Raw genomic sequence first — 20,274 nt, 5'->3', positions numbered from 1 at the left:
AATTTAAATTTTATTTTTATATTCCCCATACAATTGCAACCCCCTTATTTTGACCCGAAACTCTCTATCAGGTTTCTGTGACACTACACTTCAGGTTACTAGGAAACACATACACACATATACACAGGTTTGGAGAGGGAGAGTAGACAAAAGTATCTTTGAAATGTTTTGTGGAAACATTCTTTTTTTTTTTTTTAATAAAAATACTTGGTATGCTTTTGCAGTTACCCTATTAAAACCCACATATTGGCCAAAAGGGACATTATGCCCTCATCGGGATGTCCATATTATAACAACACTCATGTATCTGATTGTGTCAGCTAACATTTTTTGAGGTCTTATTATATGCCAGGCCTATGTTAGATAATTTATAAGATTTTCTCTCATTAACGGGAATTTTCTCATTGAATTCTCACATTATCCCTATGGAGTAAGTACTGTTATCTTCATTTTACAAATGAAAAAACCAAGGCTCGAAAGTTGAGTAAACTTTCACAAAGTCACACAGTTAATGTGGCTAAATACAAAGAGTGAAGTTCCAGAGCCCAAACTCTTAACCACTATCCCATGTTAGGTGCAGAAAACTCTTAAACCTTGAATTATTTCTTTTTTAGTTTTCCATTATTATACCATATACACAGAAAAATTAAACACAAATATGCAGCTGGAAAAAATAAATGTATTTTCCTACACTAAAAATATGAATAATTAAATCCTATACAAATGGATGATGACAAAAGTGCAATTAAAATACAAATTACCAAGAAATATCAAAGGAAAATGCCCTGTGATTAGACATTAAGTTCATGGAAAATTGGCAACAAGGGAATACTGACCAAATATAATAACCACATTCATATAGATGATGGAATAGTTTTATTAAATTTTACCAAAAGCAGAATTTGATGACATTATGAATTCAACATATTTTCCTCTGTAAATACAACTGTTCATTACTCATCTATGCTAGGATTCCATAGCTCTGGGCTTTACCAGTCTTGATCTTAAAAAAAGAGAGAATTATGGAGAAGATGGATGAGAAGAATGGAAAGATAGAAGAAAAGGGTTTTTTGAGAAAGTTACAAATCTTCCTGCCACTATAGAAAACTAATTATCAGCTCGTCCCTCTGAAATTGAAGAAGTACAGCCACAAATACCTCAGCTTGTGCTAAATGCAAGAATTTGGGTGGTAGGGGCCTCCCTGGTGGTGCAAAGGGTTAAGTCTCAGCACAAGGAAGCTATAGGCAGCCATTGCAGCACTAGTTACATCCCTGGCCAGGGGGCTGACCCACACAGGGCAAAGCAGACCTCTCCTGGCTCACCCACTGCTCCCATCAGCAGTGGATTTCAGTCAATCCACCTGTTCTGCTCCCCACTCTGTCTCTGGGGAATCCTCTCATCCCCCCCACCCCTGGCCTACACCCCAGCTCTTATATGCAAAATTCTTTAAAAAAAAAAAAAAAGAAGAAGAAGAAGAAGAAGAAAGGAAAAGAATTTGGATGGTAGACAAAAGAGGCCAATGATTTTTTTTTCCCCCCCGGAAAATTTATGATAGGGGCCTCCCTGGTGGCCAGGGGCGGCGGGGGGGGGGGGGGGGGGGGGGGGGGGAGGAAGCGGGAGGGGGGGGAGCGGGGGGGGGGGTTTTGCGTCTCAGAGGTGTTACCACTAAGGCCTGAGTTCCACCCCCACCAGGGAGCTGACCTACATGGCACACCAGACCACTCCTCTTTCGCCCTCTGCTCCCCTCAGCAGTGGATTTCAGTAGATCCCCTGTTCTGCTCCCCACTCTGTCTCTGGTAAATCCTCTCACCCCCTGCACCTCTGGCCTACAGTCTAGTTCTTGGATGCAAAATAAATTTTTTTTTCAATTCTAAAAATATGAACTTTGTGATAGGAAATAACAAGAGAAATCATATTAAGTAAAATGCTTAAGAACACAGGCAATGCAGCGGAAGAGGAGTGGGAAGCTCTGGGCCCTACCACCTGCTCCTACTGGCAGCACTAAGGCAATTCCATGAGACCTCAGAGTTGCAGTTAACACAACTCATGGCCTGCAAAACACCAGGTCTCTTCAAAACTAAAAGCAACTTGTTATTTGAGGCTAACTAAGTGAACCCATCTAAGAGAACCCATTTCCTCCTAACCTCTCCCTTCCCATGACTTGTCATCACCCAGCAGCCCTGAATTGAATGGTTGCAGGAATGGATGCTCACGCCTGGACATTAGGAGGTGGCTAAGAGGGAGGTGGATGTATTAACAGAGGCGGCATTTCTGGACATAAGAGTTACAGTCAGAGGGAAGAGTTGGTCAAATGGAGAAGGGGCACCATAAACTGAGACACACCCCCAAGATTCACATGCCTGTATGGGCATGTCTGCCACATGCCCACAGGGGCCTGCCCCTGCCTGCACCCTAAAAAGGGAGGGAAACACCCCTTGGAAAAGGCAGCTCAGATGGAAAAAATAATTCAGAGCCTTGCCTGCTTCATTATCTTCATTATCTCAAAATTTAGTGTGCTCGTAAATAATGCAAGGACCCTGTTAAAAAGCAGCATGGGACTCAGTACCCCTTGGCAGGGCCTGCATTTTAACAGGGTCCACTCAGTCTCTGGACCACACTTCAACAGGAAGGGCCCACAGAACAGCATGTCCACTGTGTTCTAATTTAGGGAGAAAAACCCAGATTAAATAAAATTGAGAACTGCTCAAACAGTAAGTTAAAACAAGCTCAATGGGGTGACAGCCCAGAATCTTTAATTTATTAAATTCCACGATCTGATTCTCAGTGTTTCCCAAGCTTTATTGGCTTCTTATTTTCAAATATTCTTTAGGACCAGGGTTTATGAAACACACTGAGGCAACAGAGAGGATCACGACCAGACACAAGGGGGCATGGGAAGCAGGGGAGACTCTGGCTTAGAGTATCCATCTTCTTGCTATACCAGGCCTGCCAGGACACAGTCCCACAGACAGCACAGGTGTCCACGGTGGCATGGTCAACAAGAACCATGTGAAATGGCCTCGCCCCCATGACACGCCTAGAACTGACCTCAATTGTACTTCCCCCCACTGCATCTGCACCTCTCTATCACCCATACACAAACATATGCCATCTTTACTTGGGGGCTATTACCCCACACTCCTTATTGCCAGCAAAGGCACATGGGTTGGGGGCTGGGGCCATGAGGACAGATGCCTCCCCCTTCGCAACCCCTTCTTGTGTGGCTAGAAACAGTTTTCTGTTTGGGTTTTTTTCCTGAATGAAAAAAGACTGTACCACCAACAAAAAAAAAACAAAGTCTCCTTTCTCTCATTCTTCCAAGGAGAGCTACCTCAGGTTCTACTTTTTTTTTTAAAGATTTCTTTATTTATGCATCCAAGAATTGCAGTGTAGACCAAAGATGGGGGGAGGGCGGGTGGTGAGAGGGGACCAGAACAGGCAATCAATTGAAATCCACTGCTGAGGGGAGCAGCGGGCAAGACAGGAGAGGTCTGCTTTGCCCTATGTGGGTCAGCTCCCTGGCGGGGGATTGAACTCCTTGCTGCCAATAGCTTGATAGTGCTCTGTCTTTAACCCCCGCACCACCAGGGAGGCCCAGGTTCTACTTTTAAATGCTCATATTCACACATAAAAAAGAAAGGAAACACAACATTTTAGAAGTAGAGGCCCTCTGGCTGGACAGCCATCATGAGGGTGGGGAGATTTTCTGCTTTCTCCTTCACATAGTATTTCTTTGACGTCTTCAAGGAACATGCAATACTTTATCTTCAGAAAGAGTCATTATTTTATTTTATTTTATTTTTTTAGGCCATTCCCACAGGTGTGAGATGACATCCCCACTGCGGGTTTTTTTTTTTTTTTTTAAATAGCTTCTTGGCATTTTTTTTTCACATTTTATTTAAATTTTATTTTTTATATTCCCCGTACAATTACAACCCCCTTATTTTGACCCCAAGCCCTCCTTTCCCCGCCCCCCACCCCCCATAGAGTGTCTCTGGTGGCACAGCGGTTGAGCGCTGGGCTGCAAGGCTGCCCGCAGCCTCTGCAGCGCCGGTTCGTTCCCTGGCCACCGGCAAGGGTCCCACAAAAAAAAATAAAATAAAATAACTATCTTAATGGGAATGGTAACACTACCTGCTATGTCCCGGTAATTCATATTCACACTTGAAATAATTACCTTATTCAGATTTATGTAAAAAAGAAAAGATTTTCTAGTAAAAGAAGATGTGGAGAAAATGGTGAAGGAAGTTGTGAAATGAAGAAAATGAAAGAATCAGAACATTTTTAAAGATAGGCTAGAGGCCTCCCCGGTGGCACAGCAGGTTGAGCGCAGCACTGTGAAACTGTCCGCAGCCTCTGCAGAGCGGGTTTGATTCCTGGCTGGCCAGGGAGATTCCCACATGGAGTGGGAGACCTCTCCTGTCGTGCCTGCTCTTCCCCTCAGCAGTGCTTTCATTCTGTCTGCCTGTTCTGCTTCCCAATCTGTCTCTGGTGAATCCTCTCACCCTCCCATGCCTCTGGCCTGTATCCCAGCTATTGTATAAATAAAAAAATACAAAGTATTTTTAAAAAGTAAAAAGAAAAAAAAAAGCATTTAAAGATAGTAGAAATGAATACTAGGGAGCAGACTTTGGGTCTCCTCCCTAAATAGCAAAAAGGGGGGAAAAGATGAAAGAAGGGCAAAACAACTCTGCCCACTCTACAAATTCACCTCCATCTCTATTTATGAGCAACTACTTCTCTGGCATCAAATAGTATCTGTCTGCTGATATTATAGGTTGACTGTATCTTGTACATCCTATTACATATGAGAGATACATCTACATGTACCATCTATACACCCACATATATGACTGTGCCAAAAGCACCTTAGCCAGACTACAAAACATGAAAAGTTGAAGTGGTTCAACTCACATGTCCAAAATATATATATAAAACATAAAATGAGCTATTATATTAATAATTATTAGCATCTATTTCACAAATTAAAGGAGGAAAATAATATTTACTGGAATTTTTCTCCTAAACAAACTGATGTCAAAGAAGTCAGGATATGGGGCCTCCCTGGTGGTGCAGGTGGTTGAGCGCCACACTGTGAAGCTGTCCACAGCCTCCACAGTGTGGGTTCAATCCCGGCCGGCCGGCAAGCATCCCACATGGCGAAACAGACGTCTCCTGGCTTGCCCACTGCTCCCCTCAGCACTGTATTTTGTCAGTCTGCCTGTTCTGTTCCCCGCTCTGTCTCTGGTGAATCCTCTCACCCTCCCGCATATCTGGCCTGTACCCTGGTTCTTGTATAAATAAATAAATCTTAAAAAAAAAAAAAAGAAGTCAGGATATATGCACAACAAATGTTACTATAAAACTTCAAAGTGAAAGAAACAACCCAAATGCCTAAAAATTAATGACTGGATCAAGAAGGTGTGGTCTATATACATAATGGAATACTACTCAGCGATCAAAAAGATAAACTTGTGCCATTCACAGCAATGTGGATGGAGCTGGAAGGGATGATGCCAGTGAAATAAGCCAGAAGGAAAAAGAAAAATATTCGATAGTTTCACTTATAGGAGGAATATAGGGGAACCAAAAAAGGGATGGGGGGGGGAAATAACAGTAATCATAAAAAATCAAAATTAGCGGGCAACTATAAATCAGAGACATTCTGCAAGGGAGGGAGAGGCAGAGGGATCAAACCAGGGGAGGTAAGAGCACAAGGGACTATGGTGATGGTGCACAGGTGACTTAGTGGTGGGACTCTTACAAGAATGACACCTGAGAGGAAAAAGCAAACACTGCACAGAAATGAACAATGATGTAAAATATATTTAAATTAAAAAAAGAAATATAAACAAATGTTATATTAATGAGAAAAAACATCAAATTGAAATTTAACATTTGTACTTCAAGTTAGTTAACAAAGGGAAATAATTGATAGACATTTTATTCTTCCTCCACTATGCTGCTAACCCAGCATTTAATAAAAGTTCTTCTATTACTTATAAGTACTAAATTTAATGTCAGAAGTTATTAAAATATACAGAACTAGATCTAGGCATAATGAAAACTGCAAGAAGACATTCTTAAAAGAAAAACAAACAAGAAAACTGAAGAGGCTGCTAGCTAGCAAACTGAAATGCGACCACAGCAAGGTAATTAACTAGAAATCCAGAAATCTGAACCTGACACTAACCAGCTACTGACCTTGAACAAAACACAACCTTTTTAGGACTGTTTTCTTATATGTCAAGAGAATATTTGGTTAGAGCCATGAGTTCCCAAAAATAAAAAATAAAAAAGGAGAAAACTCATCCAGCAGACCACTACATATTAGTTAGTAATTCTCTATGATAATATCACAACCTGAATCCACCACACTTTGCAAGAAAATCCCAAATAAGGATTTGCAAACAATAGTGGCCTCTACCCATTTTAGACATTTAAAAAACAACATCAGGGCCTCCCCGGTGGCGCAGCGGTTGAGCGCTGGGTTGCGAAGCTGCCCGTGGCCTCTGTGGCACCGGTTCGATCCCCGGCTGCTTCCCGGCCACCGGAGGAGGGTCCCACATGGCGCGCAGACCTCTCCTGCCGCCCGCTGCTCCCCTCAGCAGTGTACTTCGGTCCTTCTGCCTGCTCTGCTCCCCGCTCTGGCTCTGGTGAATTCTCTCACCCTCCCGGCTTCTGACTGTACCCAGTGCATGTATAAACCAAACAAACAAACAAATAGATAAATAAATAAGACATGCCTCTAGAAAATTAAAAAAAAAAAAATAAATAAAAAAAAAAAAAATAAAAAACAACATCACACTACTCTGATTACTCCATAAGATCTTCCCTCTGAGATTATCTTTATCTTTCTGTCATTAAGGTTTCAAGTAATTTTAAAAACTAGTCTCAGAAAATGACTAAAAACTCTGGAAGCTCTTAAGAGATTCCTTCCAGCTCTAAAATTCTTAATGTCTGTGTTTTTCATAATAAGCAATATTATGAAATGGAGTAACACAGAATGGAGTGAATACTGAATATTTTTAAATAATGATTATCAATCACAGATCACATATATTTAGAGTTTTTAGCAACCCTGAAAGCCAATAAACAAAACCAGTAGGTATTCAATAAACACTGGTTAAGAATTTACTATCGAAGTCACAATGACAAAAATTTGAATACTTTTTTTTAAAAAAAAAAAATTATGTTTATGTATCCAAGAACTGAGTGTAGGCCGGAGGTGCAGGGGGTGAGGGGCTTCACCAGAGAGAGAGAGGGGAGCAGAACAGGCAGATCTACTGAAATACACTGCTAAGGGGAGCAGAGAGTGAGAAAGGAGAGGTCTGCTGTGCCATGTGGGTCAGCTCCCTGGTTGGGGATCGAACTCAGGCTGTAGTGGTGATAGTGCTGAGCCTTAACCCCCTAGACCACCAGAGAAGCCCTCAATGGTTTTTTTTCTTAAGATTTATTTATTTATTTATTTATACAAGCACTGGGTACAGTCAGAAGCGCAGGAGGGTGAGAGAATTCACCAGAGACAGAGCAGGGAACAGAACAGGCAGACTGAAGAAATACACTGCTGAGGGGAGTAGCGGGAGCGGCAGGAGAGGTCTGCACGCCATGTAGGACCCTCGCCAGTGGCCAGGGATTGAACAGAACCAGCGCAGCAGAGGCTGTGGGCAGCTTCACAGCTCAGCGCTCAACCGCTATGCTACCAGGGGAGGCCCTGTTTTTTAAAGAAAAGGAAAGAAAACTGAGTAGCATACAAAAGATCACTCCCAATATCACCAACAAGATAACTGAAGAAACATTAAATTCAATAATGTAGTTCTATTATAAAATTATTTTATTCTCAAGAGAGATGGTGTCTGGAATGATGAAGTACCAAGCATGCTCTGGAGAAAACAGTCACAAAAATAATTGATATCATACTTAATTTGAGCATAGGAGTTCTCCAAAAACTAGGACTTCATTGAAAAATTAATTTTGAATTGCTTCCTCTGTTGACTCATTAGCATACAAGCTGGAATTCAAACTCTTAGTGGGCCAGGACTAGGTTTCCTCCACAATTCTGTAGTCCTAACATAATTCTGAGCACCTATGTACCAGTAAGAATATGCAGAACTCCAGAATTTTGTTTCACCATTTACTCATGATTGACATGACCTGTATCAGAATTCTAACTTTTTCAAAGTTTACAAAAAACTTCTATCCCTTCTTCAACAAACCTTTCTCAAGCATCTATTATTTCACAAGCACTTTGAAAAGCAGCTTCAGAAAAAGATAATAAAAACTCATTTTCCTCAAGAAATGCTTAGCTTAACAAGAGCGTTAACACATCCATGTAACAGAAATAGAAATGCTAAATCAGGGGCCTCCCTGGTGGCGCAAAGGGTTACGTCTCAGCACTATGAGGTTGTTAGCAGCCACTGCAGCACGGATTCAACCCCCAGCCAGGGAGCTACCCAAATGGTGCGACAGATCTCTCCTGACTAGCCCGCTGCTCCCCTCAGCAGTGTATTTTGGTACATCTGCCTATTCTGCTCCCTGCTCTGTCCCTGGTGAATCCTCTCACCTCTCCATACTTCTGGTCTACACCCCAGCTCTTGTATGCATAAATAAATCTTAAAAAAAAAATAATAAATGCTAAATCATATAACAAAGGTAAGCACCATAAGTTGATTGTGGGACACTATTCAGAAAGAGAACAGAACTACTCCCATAGCTTCAATCAAAACATCTCTCCTCTCTGGATAACTGGTCATTTGAGAGAAGATCAAGCTTCTTGACAAAGACAGAAAGGGTGCCTGGGTTTATGAGGAAATGCTGGCGAGACATGGGCTCACAATCAGAGGTATGAACAAAAGATACACACAGTTTGCAATAACACAGATGGAACTGAAGTGGGTGATACTGGAAGAAATAAGTCAGAAAGAGAAAGACAAAATACCAGATGATTTCACTCATGTGGATTACAAAGAAGCAAAACAAAGGAACTGACAAAACTAAACCAAAACAAATCCTAGACATATGACTGCAGAATGAGGCAAGGGGGGTGAGGGAAAGTGGGGACAGGAACCCAGGCAGAAGGGGACCAATGGTAAAGGGCTGCGGGTGCTTTGATGGGTGGATGGTGGCATACACCTGTGGATGTGTGAGCCTACTCCCCTAAATCACATACAGCGTTGTAAAACCAGTGTTCCCTCAATAAAGAAAACGAGGACCAAGGAAGACTATTTTGGGATAGCCTGAGAAAATGTCACAGGGAAGAGACGTGTGAGCTTGGTTTTAAAAACTGTAAACAGGCAAAACATCAGAATTCTAGAAAAATATTAGCAACTGCTCCTGTTGATTTGACTCTAGACAAGAGTAAAGAAGCACAAAATATCCCATTATTATTATTTTTTGTGTGTGGGATCCTCGCTGGCAGCCGGGGAACGAACCGGGGCTGCAGAAGCTGCCCAGCGCTCAACCGTTGTGCCACCAGGGGAGGCCCTCCCATTATTTTCTTAATGTCTGCCTAACTGCTATATATAAGCATATGGTAATTTATGTAACTGATTTATCTTTAAGAGTAACAAGTTCACAAATAAAATACTATCTTTATCATAAGGTAAAAATTACTTTAATTTTAATTGTAATTAGGCTTAATTAGTTCTGATTTAACTTTAAACTCAATACAGTTAAATGCAAAATCTGAATTCTAAACAATTTCTTAATCATCAAACAATCTCGAATACCATAAATCTATGTTTAACATATTTTAGTTTTTGATAGGTCTTCAATGTCAACTATCTTAACTATAAAAATTATTCAACAGAAAACTTACAAATTAAGAGGAATAAAATGTATTTCATAATGTGCTATATTCCTTCATGACCTCAATAGTTTACTCAAAAAAAGATCTCCCATATTTAGATGTACTACATAGACTACATGAAATAACAAGACCTAATGGCTATAAATGAGATAATTAAAAAAAATAGACATACAGCTTCCCAAAATCATGCCATAAAATGCAAAGGTATATAATATCATTGTTGAAATAACAGTAACACAAATTATGGACAAAATAGTCTGGAAAATTATTGGAAAAGCAATACTTGGTGTCAAACAGTAATCATTAAATTTAAAGGGCCAGTAATTGAAAAAGTTTATTAAATTCCTACAATCTTCCAGGACCTTTGCTCACAGGGACCGTCTCAACTTGCTCAAAGTAAGCTGAGACGGCCTCTGTGCAGTAGGGGAGTTAAACATCCAGACAATTACAGGACAATATGGCAATTCTCTAGGAGGAATAATGACATAGACATGGATAGATTGAATCAGTAAGTTTGCTGGCTGCGGGTGAGGGTAGGAATCCCACAGAATTCTTTCAGAGGACTCCTTTTAGGAAGTTCCATGAGAAGACGCAACGCTCCTGCCTGCCTGTGACTATGCAGGTGTTTCTTTTTCCAAACCTTTCAAAGGGTGCAACAGGAACAGCAGCTCTCCTGCCCACCTGTGACTGTACAGGTGCCTCTCTTTTCTCCTTTTCCTAATAAACCTGTAGTTTTAAAATGTGAAAAAAAAGAACTATCTGATAAAAATACTTTAGCGCTGATAAAAATACTTTAGTGCTGATACAGCATAGGACTGATTGGGACTCAAGGAAGGAAATAAAACTAGAAAAGTAATGAATTATAATAACCTTGAATACCATGCTCAGGAGTTCAATCTTGATTCAGTAGTCATGAGAGGTCTAGATTTTTTTTTTTTTAATACAGGAACCAACATAATCAGGCAGATTTCAACAGAGAAGACATTAGCAGCATTCTGGTGAACAGATCAATTTGTCCAATATTCCAAGAGAGAAGTAATGCTGGCTTCTATACTAAGGGACATAAATTGGAAAAGGGGCCAATTTGAGAGACAATCTTGAGGACAACTGCACATGAGAGGCAATAAAGGGACTCACAGTTGAAACAATAGGTGGTTCCTAGCTTAGGTTCCAGAAAGGCCTATGTCACATACAGTAAGAAACACAGACAAGAAGCCAGGTTCAGATAGGCAGAAACTGATTTCAGAGGCAAGATCCTCGTTTCATAAGGAAAACTGGGTAAAGCAGTGCTACCAGATCAAGGAAGGAGAATGTCTATTAAGAAAGTTTAAAGGTCAACATCAAATACACTGGCGGTGACATGGAAAGACGACTAGAAGTCACCACTGCGTGCCATAACTAGATCACTAGATTATCAGAAAGACAACACTCAAAGGACAAAGGAAGGAAAACGAATGCCTGATGAAGTCAGTCTGTTGTATATTGAAGGCAAAGCTAAGAGGGAAACTCTCAAAAGTCAAAAGCATTTGTTTCAGTGGGTCTTACTTATCAGACTACTATATTAGAAATAAATATAAATTAAAAACTGAGGGAAAAAATTAAATATATGTATTAGTTGTGTATTTTTATAAAACTACTATCTGGCTTAACAGTAGACAGGACTGTCATATCTGCTTTCTCAATTTGTTGCAATATGGTGTTTTGGTTTGAGAATATAAAGAAAATCTGGATTCCTCCAGATTTGTACTTGAAAAAGGGAGGAGTATTTCAATAGCCTCTTCAAATAACTGCAGATACTCCTCTGATACTACATAAAAACACACAAGTAACTGTTGTTCAAAGTTCAGCTGCATGTGCAATGTGAAAACACAACTAAGTTTTCACACACTTATTTTTACTTAGAATGTATCAACCACATGTGGTTTTGTAACATCATCCAGGTATTAGTTCAATGAGTTATTCAGGTCTTGCAAATATTGACCAATTTCATGATACAGTATCAGATGCTACATTGGTTGACATCACCGCCTCCTTTATGACTGTCAAAGCACTGGGAACCTCTTAAGCACACTGTAGTGGTTACATGTTTTCAAAAATTCTAATTTTCCCATGAAAGCCAAAGTTTATGATTGGCAACAAACACACTCCATTGTTTTCCTTGATGTGACAGACTCAGTGAGTTAAGTATCTGCGAACTATCCAAGTCTAAGTAACCACGGTTTGCCAGACATTCTTTCAAGTAAAAAATGATGTTCTATGAAAAAAGGAGCTAGTTTTGTTTGCAGTTCAAACTATGGAAGGGCTTCCCTCAAATCAACCACAGGGCCTTGCCACACAGCAGAGTGCTTTACTTGTCCTTCCCAATCAGTCCATCAGACAAAATACTGGAAAAGATTTCATAAAATTGGCAACTTTCACTGCTTCACCATGGATAGCCTTAAGTGAAACTGGAGTTATTTTTACTGCATGCCCACAGTGATGAAGATGGCCAATATTTCGGCGCCACTTTGATTCATACTAAGGAGTCACAGCCTTTTTACCCACCATGGCCTCTGTACCACTATTGCAAACGCGAATACAGTGAAAAAGGTGAATAGCATCTTAGTATGATTTATGAAAATAGTCTGGACCTCACAGACTCCCCAAAAGGGTCTCCTGGCCCCCCAGGGTTGACAGGACACTTTGAAAATTACTACCCTGGACTATCCAGACACTAATCACTTTCCAAATTTTTCTGTAAGCAATAAAACCTACATGCTCCTCTAACCCAAAATAACAGAGAGGAAAACCAATCAACCAAGCAACCTCTTAGAATCAGGAGTCTCTGAGCAACAACTGTGCAGTAGCTGGAAAGGCTCCAGTGACAGGGGAGAGAGGCTCAGGAGCACTGCATTTCTGAAAAACGGACTGACTGAGACGGTCCTCCATTTTTTTCTCCCATTCCCACACCAACAGTCAAGGAGAACCCACCAAATCCCAAATTAGAAGCTAGAAAGCAGGTATGACAAGACAACAATGATATTGGGAGGTTTTCACCAGATAAGGTTGCTTCAAAATGTGAACTTAATACCACTGACTCCCATTTTATAGAAACTGAAATAATTCATTCTTTTTACATTTAACCACAATACTGTGTTCAGTTATAAACACTTTTAAAAAAAAATGGGAAAGTTCCACCTCTTTGGCTTCCCCTCAAAGGTTTACTAACACTACCTCATGTGTAAAATTTGGTGCAATTCAAAGTTGCAACAGAATCGTAAAATTTTATAAGAGAAACAAACGTCTATTTTGCTTACCATTTTACATTCAGTATTCAGCTCAGCCCTTGTATAAGATAAGATAGTCGATAATCACGTGCTGAACAGAGAATGAATGGTTGCAATGAGACAGGAACCCAGCTTGCTCCTAGCCTAACGCCCAGTGCTCTTTCTACTATGTGCAGCCTTTTCCATTGTTCTGGAAAGTAACATCCCTAAGAAACCTAAGGCACTACTGGAATTTACTCCAAGGAAATCTACCACTACCTGTTACACTTGAGATTATACTTGAAAGTGTGCTATAGACTAGGTGGTTTATAAGTTCCCATTTAGATCATAGGTCAAAACCAAAACAAATAACTCATTTGCATTTCTAAATATTTGCCCTGTGAATTAAGTAGCAATTGCTATTACTATATGAATAAGTGTCAATAAGATGCTTGTCTAACCCAGTGATCATCCATGTCTCAGATCACCAGACTACACTGTCTTTCATTTTCTCTGATGATTCAGAACAGATTTCTTAAAGTTTCTCAGTTTTATATTTAAGACACTCACTGCCTTTTAAGACAGTGAGATGAAAAGATGAAGACATGATAACTCTGATAATAATTTGTTCCTATGGTTTTATCTTTGTACTTTTTTTGTCAGACATTTATCATTATTTCTCCAACAAAAGCACAACATTGTTTCTCCTAGAAAAGCACAATGCAGAAAGCCTCAGGTACCTGTATGATCTGGTGATAGAGTCCAGATGAAAAAAGAGATTGACCAAATTTAAAGTAATGAAGGCCAACCAACACAAAATTGAAATTCATAGAAGTGGCAGAAATGTGAAAACTAAGTCAAGTTATGAACTATTGCTCCTTCGGATCACATTTTAATTTGAAAACGGCTATGGACGTAACCTCATTTCATTCTAGACAGTTATTCTGCAGAAAAACATGACCTACCCAGCGTGTAGTCAGAGGAAGGGCTCTTCTGTTGTAATACAAAGATTTGAAGTAGCTATTCTTTCAGGGGGAAAAAATTGCCAGCAAAGACTTGAAAGACAGGCCGTGGACTTCACCTTCTCTGGAGGTTTAAAAAAGATTTTTCAAATGTCTAGGATGGCTTAGAACTGGTCTCACATTTGGCGAGTGAGACAGAAGCAGATGGAAGGTGAGTCTGACCTAGGGACTTCTGCCCTACAGAGCAGACCAGTCCTAGCAGAGGGCATCATCTGTGCCTCAGCTACCCCATCCCTGCTTTGGTGAAAGCCAACCTCACCCCTGCAATTACAATAACTGCTAATCAATGTGTCAGTTGCAGAGAATTATTTCTTTCAACTCCTGAAACTTCAGCTTAACAGTGTTCTGCAGACTTTTAATCCTGTTTTTCTAACGTTATCAGAGACTCCATTCTAATGTTCTATGCAAACATGAGTCTCACTTTATATTTTAGAAATAGGGGTAGGAAAATAACAGATAACAGAGAAATGAGAGCTCTTATTTCACATAGGGCCAAAATCAAAACAGAAGAGACAGTTCAGAGAGAGGAAGGAAGCGGCTGCGAGGGTCGTGGTGTAGACTTTAAGGAACACAGTGTCCCTTAGACTTCTGGTGAGTTGCCCAGAGCCTCTTCAGTTTCAATCCAAATGACAATGCTTCTCTGAGTCCACCTCAAGTAATGTGTCCACCACTAAAAACTGGATCTATAAGAACTAGATGTACCAATAAAAAAATGCGAGGAGCCCCTATGTGGGCCTCAAGCCTCTGTTAAAGTAGGCTCACTTTTCTGTCCTGGGCCAACTCTCCTGTGCATCAGATTCCTTCTTTTTCCAGGTGCCAGGAGTTCAGCCTGTTCTTCTCTTCTGAGCTGCCATTCTATTTCTCAGGGTTCCTCTAACCTCAAGACTGGCTGTGGAGTAGGACACTAGTATCCCCCCTTCCTTGCTGTCTTGCAAATAAACATACAGGCTATTCCAGTTCAAGTATTTTTCTAGTGGCTACAAGAAAATAGAAAGGGAATGACAAAAAAAGCAACAACATCGTACTAGAGATTACGATTATAATAATTGTCTGCACTTTAAAGTTCCTGCCTCCAGAAACTGAATTTTCTGAAAATTGCTATTTGAGCATTCAGAACAGTACAGAGCACTAACACATATATAACCTAAACAAAATCCACGTCTACAATACAGACATAAAGACATAAAGATACACTACTTTTCAAAATACTTAAACCACTGGTCCAAAAATAGTTACCACATTCATTTTAACAAACAGGTACTTTTTTTTAGAATGTGCTGTGACATTCCCTCAAATTTTAGGAGATGTTTGAAAATCTGCTTTTTAAAGGATGTCCTGGAAAATGTTTAATGTATTTTACCCAATATATATGGGAATTACTATATTAAAAGCATATTACGACTTACAAAAAGACAAGTATGTAAACAGCAACTAGCTTCACTGAGCAATTTTAAATTTTTAAGTTACTGCCAACTATTTCTGGCTCCACATTTCAAATTTTAAGAAAATACTATAAATAGTGTTTAAAAAATCCAGTTGTTTCATTTTTAGAAAGCGAACTTCTACTGAATATTTAAATCTTATGCCTACGTTGGGTGGGCTTTCTGTAAAAAATAAATTATAATCATGAAAATTTAATTTCTAACAGACGCTGTATTGGCAAAATAAATTATCCAGGTATGAGGCTATCGATAACCAAATTGCAATGAGTTAATCCTAAGGTTACCTTCCCAGAAAGGCAAAAGATTTCTAAGAGCTGGCAGAGCAAGAATGTCCCTGACTGAATTTTCTGGACGATTTTCTTCATCCACTTTAAGTCATCTACGCAAGTGCCTTTTTGAAAGACTGAGTTAGTCTACTGCAAGTTTCCAAGAAAATAAAGCCTGCAGAGAGGCCGAGATCACGTCCACTCATGTGAAGTCCAAGAGACTGCCATTTAATCACACGAAACATCTCCAGATCCTTCAGGATCAAATGTGTCCCGGGGGCTGGGCTCACCTCCAACTACTTATTTACCAAACATCACAGAACGGGAATTAAAAAAAAAAAAACCCTCCACAGAACCTAGACGTGACCCTTCCCAACGCCGGGACGTCAAAAAGAAGTTTAACCTATTGTGCAGGCGAGCACCACACACTTTCTGAAAGCGAGCGCTGACATGAAAGCTCGCCGGCGGCGCCTCAGAGGACTCCGCATTCCCCCGACTCCTCCACACTCTCACAACAATGCAGCCAGCGCGCTCCCCCGAGGGTGCGCTTGGGGGTGGCGATGCCCCCCGCGACGCCAACTGCACCGCGGGGGCGAGCGCCGCGGGGACGGACGGACGGACGGACTGACTGACTGACGGACTCCCCTCAGCGCCCTCGCCCGCGGCGCAGCCCGTTCCGCGCGCGCCGGCGCCCGTCTCGCCCGCTCCCGCCGCGGCGCGGGGTCCCCGGGGCGGGCGCCGCGGGCCGGCGACTCACCGGGTGGAGGTGCCCTTCCGCACGTCGCACATCATGCACTTGAAGGCCTCGGCGCTGTTCCGGAAGGTGCAGACGCTACAGTCCCAGTAGCCCTCATCCGAGGACGGCTTCGGCTGCCGCTTCGGCCTGCGGGACACAACCCGGACACGACGCCGCGCGGGGTCACCGGCAGGCCGCGCCCGGCCCCGCGCCCCGCCGCCCGCCCCGCCCCGCGCCCCCCGCCCCCCGCCCCGCGGGCCCGGCCGCCGCGCCAGGCCGGGGGGGAGGGGCGCCGGCCTCGGGGCGGCCGCCGCGCGGACCCCGCGCCGCGCGCCGGCCGCCGCCATCGCGGCTCCATTGTGGGCGGCCGCGCCGGCCCCTCGCGCGGCCGCGGCGCCGCCCCCGTCCGCGCCCGGCCGCCCGCAGCCCGGGCGAGGGCCGAGCGGCCGGCCAGGCCGGGCCGGGGCCCGGGCGCCGTTACCTGGTGGGGCTCTTCTTGTCTCCCATGGCTCGGCTGCCGACGCACGCGAGGTCGCCGCCGCGGCCGCTGTTTGTCAATAGCCGGATAATAACCGGGCGGAAGCGGGCGGGGGAGCCGCGGGCGAGGGGGCGGGGAAGGCCGCGCCGCGGAGCTCGGAGCCGCCGGAGCCCACGCAGCCGCCAGCTGTCGGGGAAACTCCTGCCCACGTGACCGGCGGCCGCCAACCAGCGGCCGCGCCGGAGACTTCAAACGCGGCCGGCGCGGCCCAGCACCCGCGGCCAGTCCCGGGCGGGCGCGCGGGCGCGCGGGGGTGGCCGCCGCGCCCCGCCGCGTCCCGGGCCGGGGTTGGCCGCCACCCCCGCCGCGGCGCTCCGAGCCCCTCGGCGCGGGCAGCCGTGTCTCCCCGCGCGGGGCCGGGCCCCAGGTGGGCCGGGCGCCCCAGGTCAGCCCGGCCCGTGGACGCCCGGCCCTCGCCCAGGACACCTGGAGGGAGGCGCGCGCCGGCCCCGAGCGCCATTGCTCGGGGCCTCAGACGCTTGTTTTCTGCACCAAATGCTGTGCAAGGCGAGTTGTCGCCCTTCACGGAGAGGAAATGAAGCCGAGCCTGGAGGGAGGCTAGGTGACTTCCTCTCTGTTACATAATTAGAAAATGACAAACCCAGGAGTCCACCCCTGGCGGATAGCAAGGGCGTTCGTGGCTTCCCGGTTCGCCACAGTAGCTGATTTTTGAAAAGTACTCCTAGATCCATTGTTAAAATAACGGGTTTGTTTGTTCCCTGAATGCTGTCTGTTGACTAAGAAAAAACACTTTGCTCCCAGGTCTCTGGCTCAGCTACTGGAGGGCCCTCATCCTGCACTCCCCTCGCAATAGCCATCGACTGTCTCCAGCTCCACTTCCCCGATCTATTCCCCAACAAGATTAGTCATAAAATACAGTTAATATGTTGCCACCACTCTGATCGAGAAGCTGCTGAGGCTCTCAGACTCAGCTTGGCATTCAAGACTTTTCCCACTTTCCCCCTGCCTCTCCAGCTGAAAAGCTCCCGCAAAGAAGGGAGACCAAACTCATTCATTCCTTTCAGAACGTGGCTCCTGCATGAAATAATTTCCATCCTTCCTACTGTTTCTGCCCATTTTTCTGGGTTTACAGCACATCCTAATTCTTCTTATAATCTTACAGTTAATAGGGTACTAATATACCACAAACGAAATAGTAATTAATCCAAGTCCCCAATTCTCAACCTGCTTTCCCTGACCACCTTGGAAATTGTGCTTAATTTCTGCAATTTTTCATTTGCAAAATGACATGTATACTTACGAGGTCGTGTGATTATTTTTTAAAAAACGGGCGTTTCTTAACACTGTACCTAGGCACTTAGTGAATTTCTTACACCAACACCTATTTTCAAAGGCTCCAAGTCCTGTGCAAATGACTCCTCAACTAGTCTATCCCTTCATTTGAAAGACAAAGAATTTAGGGCCCAGGTTAAGCGGTTTTTCTTTAATGAGCAGGATTAGCGGTCAAATACCCTATCAGTCTTTCACCAAGACTTGTTTTTTGATTAAACAAATCACCCCAATTTGCATCAGTTTTAAATTCATTGCTCCACCTGTACTTTTTACAAGCACCACTTTTTGAAATTCAGACTTCCATTCAGAAACCATGAGGGCTATGACTGAGAAAAACAAATGAAAGAGGGAGATCTAAGGCCTTATCTTCAATCCCTCTGTAATGCAATGAGTAAACTTAGGTAGGTGTAGATAGTTAAAATTATTGTTTCAACTCATGTCCTTTCCAAAGTCTAAGACATCGTGATGTTTTTAAATTCCTCAACTGGATGGATCATAAAAGGTCCACTTGTAAAAGTCAGGGCAATAACTTTGAAATCAAAAGAAACCCAAACTGAGCACTCAATCTCCAGTGCTGTAAATCACCACTAAAAAATAAATTCCACCTGTGAAGTGTAAAGAACAGAAACTTATTTGTTGACTTCATCACTGCCCCTAGAGTAGTCTGACACAGAGTAGGCACTCAAATATTCTGAGATAAATATGTTCACCTGTGACACAATTCTTGCATGACATATGTTTTCATCCTGGTATTATCAGTCTGTCAGGCATAATACATGCACCAGATAGTCATTGCTGAAGTTCACAACCCTTCAAACAGAATTTTATAATTCTGTGTAGTCTGAGGAAGAAACAGAAAGCCAGTTTCTTGCAGTACAAAGATAAATGCCTTTGCCCTATACCCACTGCTTTCCACTTATTGGTGTTTCTCCTAGAAAAACCCCTTGCTTTACTAAGAATCCACAGACACAGTAATCCGGGAACTACTCTTATTTCACCACAAAGTCATGCATTTTTTTCTAAACTATTTCCTTCTGGATATACTGGAAGAGTAGTGGCTGAAGAAGAGACCCTTGTCCCGGAGGGACCCAGTCCTTACCCATTCAGCTGTCTGTCAATACACAAGTAAGTTTCAATATGGTTGCAATTCACTAGTCAGTTGTAAAATCACACAGGCACTTTAACGTAGTTGTAACAATTTAACAATCAGTTGTTGAAGCCTTCTAATGATTTGCCTTTTTAAAAAGATTTATTTTATTTATTTATGCATAGAAGAACTGGGGTGTAGGCCAGAGGTGCTGGGGGTGAGAGGAATCACCAGAGACAGAGTGTGGGGAGCAGAACAGGCAGATCTACTCAAATACACTGCTGAGGAGAGCAGCAGGCGAGACAGAAGAGGTCTGCTGTGCCATGTGGGTCAGCTCCCTCTCTGGGGATCGAACTCATGCCACAGTGGCTGGCACTATCTTTTTTTTTTTTTTAAGATTTATTTACTTATATTTACAAGCAGTGGGTACAGTCAGAAGCCAGAGCCAGAGCAGGGAACAGAACAAGCAGACTGATGACATACACTGCTGAGGGGAGCAGCGGGAGCAGCAGGAGAGGTCTGTGCGCCATATGGGACCCTCGCTGGTGGCCAGGGATGGAACTGGTGCTGCAGATGCTGTGGGCAGCTTCGCAGCCCAGCGCTCAACTGCTGCGCCATCAGGGGAGGCGCATGCTGGCAATATCTTGATGGTACTGAGACCTTAACCCCTGCGCCACCAGGAAGACCCTGATTTAAACACCTTTTTTAAATGAAAATAATTTCCCCATCATTGATAGAATAATATTCGTTTCCATTCTAATATATTTCCTAAATGACAAGAAAGTGTGCATGAAATCCTGTACAGTGAACAGTGATCTGCTGTCAATTAAGGTGGAT

At 43.1% G+C, this 20,274-nt stretch overlaps 2 protein-coding genes across 2 annotated transcripts in view; both read right to left on the bottom strand.

Moving 5' to 3' along the window:
* Nucleotides 1–17,067, bottom strand: part of LOC311185017 (YY1-associated factor 2) — an 81,186-nt gene extending 64,119 nt beyond the window's left edge. Inside the window, exons 1-2 of the mRNA XM_084255368.1 lie at nucleotides 17,001–17,067; nucleotides 16,541–16,666 (exon numbers count right to left, since the gene is read on the bottom strand). Of these exons, the coding sequence (XP_084111494.1) occupies nucleotides 16,541–16,666; nucleotides 17,001–17,026 (152 nt within the window). The 5' untranslated portion in view covers nucleotides 17,027–17,067. The remainder of the gene's footprint in view (nucleotides 1–16,540; nucleotides 16,667–17,000) is intronic.
* Nucleotides 14,704–15,882, bottom strand: YAF2 (YY1 associated factor 2; the record flags this gene model as incomplete). Its single annotated transcript, XM_084254840.1, is given in 3 exon segments — nucleotides 14,704–14,920; nucleotides 14,922–15,052; nucleotides 15,802–15,882. Coding segments are annotated over 3 exon segments (321 nt in total). The 3' UTR covers nucleotides 14,704–14,811.
* Nucleotides 17,068–20,274: the final 3,207 nt, after the last annotated feature.

The sequence above is a fragment of the Talpa europaea genome (genome assembly GCF_964194135.1).
Source record: "Talpa europaea genome assembly, chromosome: 15".
Lineage (NCBI taxonomy): Eukaryota > Metazoa > Chordata > Mammalia > Eulipotyphla > Talpidae > Talpa > Talpa europaea.
The sequence above is the reverse complement of the archived record's forward strand: the minus strand, read 5'-3'. Positions and strand labels throughout refer to the sequence as shown.